The sequence below is a fragment of the Artemia franciscana genome, chromosome 9, assembly GCF_032884065.1.
Source record: "Artemia franciscana chromosome 9, ASM3288406v1, whole genome shotgun sequence".
NCBI classification, from domain to species: Eukaryota; Metazoa; Arthropoda; class Branchiopoda; order Anostraca; family Artemiidae; genus Artemia; species Artemia franciscana.
Window position 1 is genome coordinate 24,003,541 of NC_088871.1, and position 7,500 is coordinate 24,011,040.

Genomic DNA, 7,500 nt, shown 5'->3' on the forward strand with positions numbered 1-7,500 from the left:
CGAAAAAAATATCTTGAAACAAAAAGAAATTTTGAAGAAAATATCTCAAGGAAAATAAAAAAACGCAATGAAGAAAATGATATCTTGAAGAAAAATCTCTCAAAGTATTACGTTACATCCCACTTTTGTGCCGTCATTACGTAACACTTACGTGTGTGCCGTCTTTACGTAACGCCGATGTGTACAGCGTCCTCAGTTAAAACCTGGGTTCCTCCACAGGCCCTGATTGTCGATGAGATTACGTCATTCTCAGTTACAAGCGGGGGTTCCCGCTTGTAACAAGCGTGGATGCTCTTACAGGTCCTATTACGTAACGAGCAACTGCATCTTGAAGAAAACATTCGCACAAGTAAAAAAAGAAGTCCCTTTTACGTAAAAATCCCGTGTACTATACCATACAAGTGTACTAGAGCATTGTGCAAGAATCAGGTGTGCTTAATTACGTTTTGACGGGCTAGTAGCTCCAATAGCATACCCCCTATCTGTCCACTCGGACCTTAAAAGCCTACACTACTAGAGACATAGATAATTCGCTGCATAAGGGATCCCTCTTCCCCTGCTTGGCAAAAGTCGTAGAATTCCGAGAGCAAAACATTAAACCCAGTATAAAAATCAACAACAGAATGAATTGTGCTATACCTTTTCTACATTTAATGGGAATTTTTTTCCTGATATTTAACAAGCAACCTTTTCAGGGTACGAGGGCCATGCTCATTGAGCTTTTAAATTTACTAAATTTTGTCTGCCCTAATTAAAATACAAATCAAGTTTCTCCTGGGAAATTTGATCTTCCTGTATACTCAATCAGCTACTATATCTTTGAGGAAACTAAATCTTCCCCATGATATCTCTCTTTCTTACCACTTTTCAAACGTCAATACAAATTAACGTAAAGTCCTTGTAAATTGATTTCAAAAAAGTTCTTTCACTTGAAGGAACTTTTTTTAAAATGATTTAATACTTAAAATTAAATATCAATAAAACTTTTGTTTTATACTTTCGGTTAAATCACCTTAAGGATTTTCTGGGTGCCAAAAGACTCGAAATTTCTAAGGTAATATTCAGTAATTTAATTGTCCCATAAACACCTTAGACTAATGAATATTAGAACCAAATTTTGAAAATGTTGCGAGCTGGGAGCACAATTAAAAATAAATTAAAAGAGAACTTTTATTTAAAAGAAAATTAAAATTTAGATCTTGAGCACTAGTCAATCAATCTGTACATTCGCTTGGCAATACGAGAATAATTTTTGTCAATTGGAAGAGAATCGTCATAGAGTGCAGGGGCATCCATAAGTATAGCTACTGTTCCAACAAGAGATGTCGCAGTGAATATCCACAGGAAAAGACGATCGAGCACCATTGCGACGAAAGCCCAATCTTGATCCTCCTACAGAAAACAACAATTAATCACTGACAAAACAAATTATTTGAAATTCTAAAAAAATCAAAGTTTTTGCATTTATGAATAGGTTTGAAAATAAGCGTTAAGAAGACTAATTCGCAGTCTAGGAATAAATAACGATAAAGAGATCGTATTAGGTAACGAGAAGACTAACCAAGAGCATATCTTCCCTTCCATAGAAGTTATTTCATATGTTATTAGTAAGGTAAATGCTAGTAAATAAGTAGAAATGAATTAGTAATTAGGAATCATCAGTCACTATTAGTAAGGGTTGTTGGTGCACTTAAGATGTAAAAAGTAGAAGGCACAGGGTCATTTATCACAATTGAAAAAGGTTTCAAAGTTTACCATAATTGGGGTACTTGAATCTGAATAAAGATTGCATGTTCAACTCAGCTGTACATGGCAATAGTTGCCATTAAACAGTCTCCTTATATACACTTTTTTTCAATTTTGGTAGTCTGGTCAGTGGTTCGCCCTTTACTATTTTGCAGCTACTGCTGCAACCAATATAAGGGGGATCAAGTCAACCAAATATCAATTGTCATTTGGAAAAACAGGTTTGGCTTAGGCGTTTAATGTGAGTTCTGAGAGGTTGAAGACCCTAATCGTATTGCAGAGACTACGTTTGTGTTTGGTTGTCATATTTTTTTTTATGAAAAATGAGCCAAAATCCTTCATATTTGAAAAATTCCAGGTCCATTGTCCGGTTTCACGATCCAGCATTCCTTTGTCGAACAAAAGTAATACTGTAGCTTAAAATGCGGAAGGGGAAAGGAGTTAGTTGCAATTAAAAGATCCCTATCCTTTGGTATTGGCTTTGGTATCTTAATGTGCAATATTTTCAAATATTTAGAGTTTTTTTTTTAAAAGACTTTTATGTTTTTATTTATATGAAGAGCAGGATCGTAACAACAAAATGCGTACGAAAATAATGAATGTAGCCTTAGCTGACGGTCCATAACCAAGTTTTTGTTAATGAATAAGAAATTTAAAACAGATTAATGAATATTGTTCTTAAAGAATGATTAAAATTTATCAAGAGATGACAGTCATCAGCTGCCAGATAGATCGGTGGTTCAAAACCAAATCATGTTAAGTAAAAAAAAATGTTTTAACGAAGTAAAGTTGTACATAACTAGCTTTGATGGGCAATGACATTATATTCAAATCATGTTCAAATTTATACCTAATAAAAAGTGAGATACATATTTTGTAGACTCTATGAATTAGTACAATTGAGTTGAGAATTATATACAGTGCACAAAACCGTGCCCCTCCCCTTAAAAAGTTCAGGGATGAAAAGTTTCAAATTCATTAAATATATTAACATACTTATGCGTCTTATTTTATTTCTCCTGGATTTCTTCCCCTCCCCCCCAAAAAAAACAACAACAAAAAACCTTACTCATACTCGTGGGTGCATCTAGCTCAATACCCAAAAATATACAAGCAGCCAACACAGTTATTGAGATTTTTATGAATTCCAGATGCTATTTTTATTTTTGAATACGGTACTTGTATGAAACACCCCCTACCTAATATTCTTCATCTAAGTAGAACCTAAATATAACCGGTTTTTTTGTCGATGTTTTTTTGCCAAACAAATTTGAGCTACATATTTGTACATTAGGGGGGTAGGGTAAAGTACCTCTGTAGTAGAGAAACATAACCATTCTACTTTATCCCCATCCCTCTAATGCGCAAATATATAGCCCAAATTCGTTTCTTAAAGCATTATATTTTAATCTTACTTTGGTAAGTTTCATTAGGATTGACAGTCAGAGGAACATATATGAAGAATAATAGATAGGTGGTATTTCATACAAGTACCTTGAACACTTTTTTATTCCTTATAAAAATTAAACTATAAAAGCTTAGGTTACAAAAAGTACGAATCAATACTTCAATGACAATAAAAAGTGTTGATCTCACTAATTCTGAAATTATATAAATCCTCTGGGTAAACGACAAAAAATGCAGACGAGCTCTTCCCATCGTTGAAAAATATCCAACTACTGTATGAAACTGGATATTCAATAATTCGTCCCAATCCAATAAATATATGAAAATTAGTAAAAAAAAATCAGATGAGTTAACAATATTACCGCATTAAATTCATCAAGTCGCTTCAGGTGATTTTGAATGAAAGATACATTTTTAATCGCCTTCTCCAAAACATAAGGGTATTTTCGAACAACAGGCAAAAGATTTGCCGCACTATCAATTGCAGCAAAAGGGGGTGGTGGCGGTGGTGGAGGAGGTGGAGACGGGGGAGGTGGGAGTGTATTGAGATGCATCACTTCAAGCAAGAGCTGTGATCCATACATGAGTCTTCTGTTCCACCTGTGACTATTTCGATATCCTCTGAACCGCCTCTTCTTAATGAGCTAGAATAGAAAAAACGATGCAGTCAAATAATTGAATAACAATCATCGGAATATACCCTAGTACAAAACTCTACGTCATTATGACATAACTCTAAAAAACTTTGATTGAATAGCATATATTCGCCGATTTTGTTAAATACAGTGCGTGACGTTACCTAGAATTTCTCTTTTTTTGCATAGCTCTGCTCATAATCAACGTTTTTAAAACAGCGTTGAAAACATTTTTCTCACATATAATTTATTGTTTTCTGTTTGCCTAGCCTAATCACATAAGGAAAAGGCTAACTGAAAGCAGGGCAGGGCTTATTAGATCACAAGCGTGTATATCTAGTCACCTTTGCGGAAAAGAAAGGAATTTGGATCCTTAAGCCCTCTTTTGTGTTGTCTTGCCCCCCCTCCAAGAGCTTATTTGGTAATGTACTGAAAAATTTAGATTTTTACCTCCTAGAGGTGAATGGATGTTCACCACCTCTAGTGATAACTGTTATACAAGGGAATCAATGAGGTTTTTGCTAGTTTATAAATTGTTCGTTCTAGGTAATGTTAGTTTTAAGCGTGTGACTGCCTAAAACAGGGCCCAGTATCGTTTTGTCTAGGAGAAAAATTGTCTAGGGGAATTCCCCATGGGGAGAATATTTTCGGGAAGAATTTTCTTTCAGCGGGGATCAAAGTGTCTAACAAGATTTTTCCGTGGTAAAATGTAGGTAATGTCCACAAGGGTGCTACAAGGTGAAATGTCTCTTCTTATTGCACAAAAATGTTTCTAGCGTTTTTTTTAATCCTTCATCTGAAGTGATTTCCTTCATGGTGCAGAGATATAGTAAGATATCTAAGATAACGTTTGGTATAGTACCAAAAAGAGGACATTTCAATTTCCTCATTTTCTAAGCCTCACTAAGCCTTAACCTTTAAAAAATGCATCAAAATGTAAGATTGTTATTTACTCCCTTATGATTTCTGGGAATATTTCTGGTCTGCGCTGCTATTATGGAAGTAAAGAGTAACATTCAACCTCAAAATGCGCAGAATTTATTCTATTTTTTAGACTATAAATTGAGAATTCTAGACCTTTTTATATAAGTTGAAAGTGATTGAAAACTAACCAGCCGCGGTGGGGGGGATTATCCTAGAGAGTATTTTCCAGGGCGGAGGGTAAATTCCAGCTCCCAAAGGCTTATGGGTTCCTACTGCGTTTAATCAAAACCATTCAAAGGGGACGGGTACAACCAGGGCAACTGTCCCAGGCACCACAGCTGGGGTGGGGGCTGCTGCCCACTATGATCAAAATTTTAACTTTGATTCAACTTTTTTGCTTATAATTGAGTATGGAGGGGGAGTTTTAATCTTCCGGGCATCACCAACCCTGGTAATGGCTCTGTATCTATTGATATAATGCAATCATGGCTGCAACCATAGTAGCCAAAAGTTAAAAAATGCGTTTAGAAAAACCTACCTAGTAAAAATGATTTGCCATCAGACACTGATTCAAAAATGGCGACTTTTACTCCGTTTCGTCGTAAAAATAAAAGATTGTGAAAAGAAAGACCAGAACATCAAACTGTGTAAATGCCCAAAAAATTGGTAGCACTCGCTCGTTTAAACTAAAATTTGACGGCAAAAGTCATCTGTGCGAAGCAATTAACTCTCCCCCAATATTTGGCTATGAACAACATCCTATTAAGGAGTATGAATTCCTTCCAATACAATGCTACAACTGTCAGCTATATGGACACTGCAAAATTCTGCACTAATGCGCAAAAACGTTGAAAATGTAGTGGTAGTCACAACAGCTCTCGCGACAATCCATGTCAAAACCCCACAAAATGTGCTAATTGTGCCTTGTCCGAGCACCCGTGCTACAGCTTTAAATTTTCCGTCGCTCAAAGTCTAATTTCAAAGCAATGACTGCTGGACACTGTGTGCGTAGTCTCGTTGAACTTAAATGGCGGTTTCATTGATAAAATGCCATTTTTGGAAGGTCTGTTGTGCTATAACGATGTGGTCTGTGTACAGGAACACTTCCTTTCCGAACAAGCTGTTAACCTGCTAGAAATGAATTTTGGGATAAAATCATCTGTGGTCCCAGCCAGTTCTGTAGGAAGAGTCAGATCCTCTGGTGGTATTGCTCTTCTCATAAATAGAACCCTAAACCCCTCCCTTTACAAAACAGAGGAATTCTTTGTTGCTGTTAAGGTACACAGAAAGGTAGTTTATTCATTGTATATGGCAACAGATTACAAAAATTAAATATCTGAAGAGCGACTTAGTGAGGCATGTAGCAATTTGTCAAGGTCGGTGAGCGGATGTCTTAGTCAAGATTTTGAGTGCATTATAGCCTGTGACCTAAATTGTGACCTTTCTAGCAGGAGTAATCCTCCTGCGCAAATATTCTTGGTCTCCTGCAATGGTATTAGTGTAGCTTCCAATACCCTGGGTTTCACCTAAATACACAACTTGGGCACGGCATCCAGCCTCAATTTCATGCTAAGCTCACCAAAAACCCCAGCCTGTGGGCCATGTCATGTCGATATAAGAGTCTCTGCATCTGACCGTTTTCCGATTATGAATACTTTTCAAGTCATCCGTGTACTACGTGACAATACCCCTAGTGCTAGGAAGTGGGCAGTAAAGACTTACTGGAATAAAACTGATGCGTAATACTTACCAGGCAGTATTAGACGGGATTCTTGCCAAAATTAAAATACCTTTCCAATTATTACAGCAGAATGCAGTAATTCCAGAAGAAGAAAACCAAACATGGCTGAACACTTATTGCACGGAAATTTCACATGCTTTAAAGTGTGCAGAGAAAGCTGCTGTGCCTAGTCGGAAAGTTAGAATCGGTACGGAAGTCCCGAAGTGGTCTGAAAATCCTGCTCTTTGTGACGAATGTGGAAGGGAAAAATTCTGGAACCGGCTTTGGATTGAGTGTGGTCGTCTGAGCTTCGGTATCGTAAATAAAGTTCGCTTATTTGTTGAGCGTAAGTTTGCCAAAGCCCTATCCAAGCATAAATGTGAAGTGGTAGATCAGCAAAGTTAAATAGCTAATAATGATCCAAATCTAAGGTGGAGGTTTCTTACGCGTAGGAGAAATTGTTGTGTTTCTGAAGCCACGATCCCAGAGATGGAGTGGATGTCCCATTTTACTTCTGAGATTTTCCTCCTGATCAAGAGCTTGAAGAAAAGTTCATCAGAAAACTAGATAAAGGTCTAAAGTTACCTGGCTGTAATGTTGGTTACGTAATAACCACCAAAAATCTTACTGTCGCCATCCGTAAGCTAAAAAAAAAAATCAAGTAGTCTTGACGGACTTTGTGTTTTGCTCCTTCCATTAGGAGAAATTGTTGTGTTTCTGAAGCCACGATCCCAGAGATGGAGCGGATGTCCCATTTTACTTCTGAGTTTTTCCTCCTGATCAAGAGCTTGAAGAAAAGTTCATCAGAAAACTAGATAAAGGTCTAAAGTTACCTGGCTGTAATGTTGGTTACGTAATAACCACCAAAAATCTTACTGTCGCCATCCGTAAGCTAAAAAAAAAAAATCGCGTAGTCTTGACGGACTTTGTGTTTTGCTCCTTCCATATGGAAGTGACTATCTTTTGTGTCATGTTGAGCTTTTGTTTTAGATTATTTTTAATACTGGTCTCGTACCTGATTTTTCTTGTACCGGCATTGTTACTCCTCTCGTAAAAAGGTGAAAACCC

At 36.8% G+C, this 7,500-nt stretch overlaps 1 protein-coding gene across 4 annotated transcripts in view; it reads right to left on the reverse strand.

The window, feature by feature from the left end:
• Nucleotides 1–1,156: 1,156 nt before the first annotated feature.
• Nucleotides 1,157–7,500, reverse strand: part of LOC136031174 (acetylcholine receptor subunit alpha-L1-like) — a 185,825-nt gene continuing 179,481 nt past the window's right edge. For all 4 annotated transcript variants that reach the window (XM_065710528.1, XM_065710526.1, XM_065710527.1 and 1 more), the window contains 2 exons: nucleotides 3,516–3,797; nucleotides 1,157–1,392 (listed from right to left, as the gene is read on the reverse strand). In XM_065710528.1, coding sequence (XP_065566600.1) covers nucleotides 1,207–1,392; nucleotides 3,516–3,797 — 468 coding nt within the window. In that variant the 3' untranslated portion in view covers nucleotides 1,157–1,206. The remainder of the gene's footprint in view (nucleotides 1,393–3,515; nucleotides 3,798–7,500) is intronic.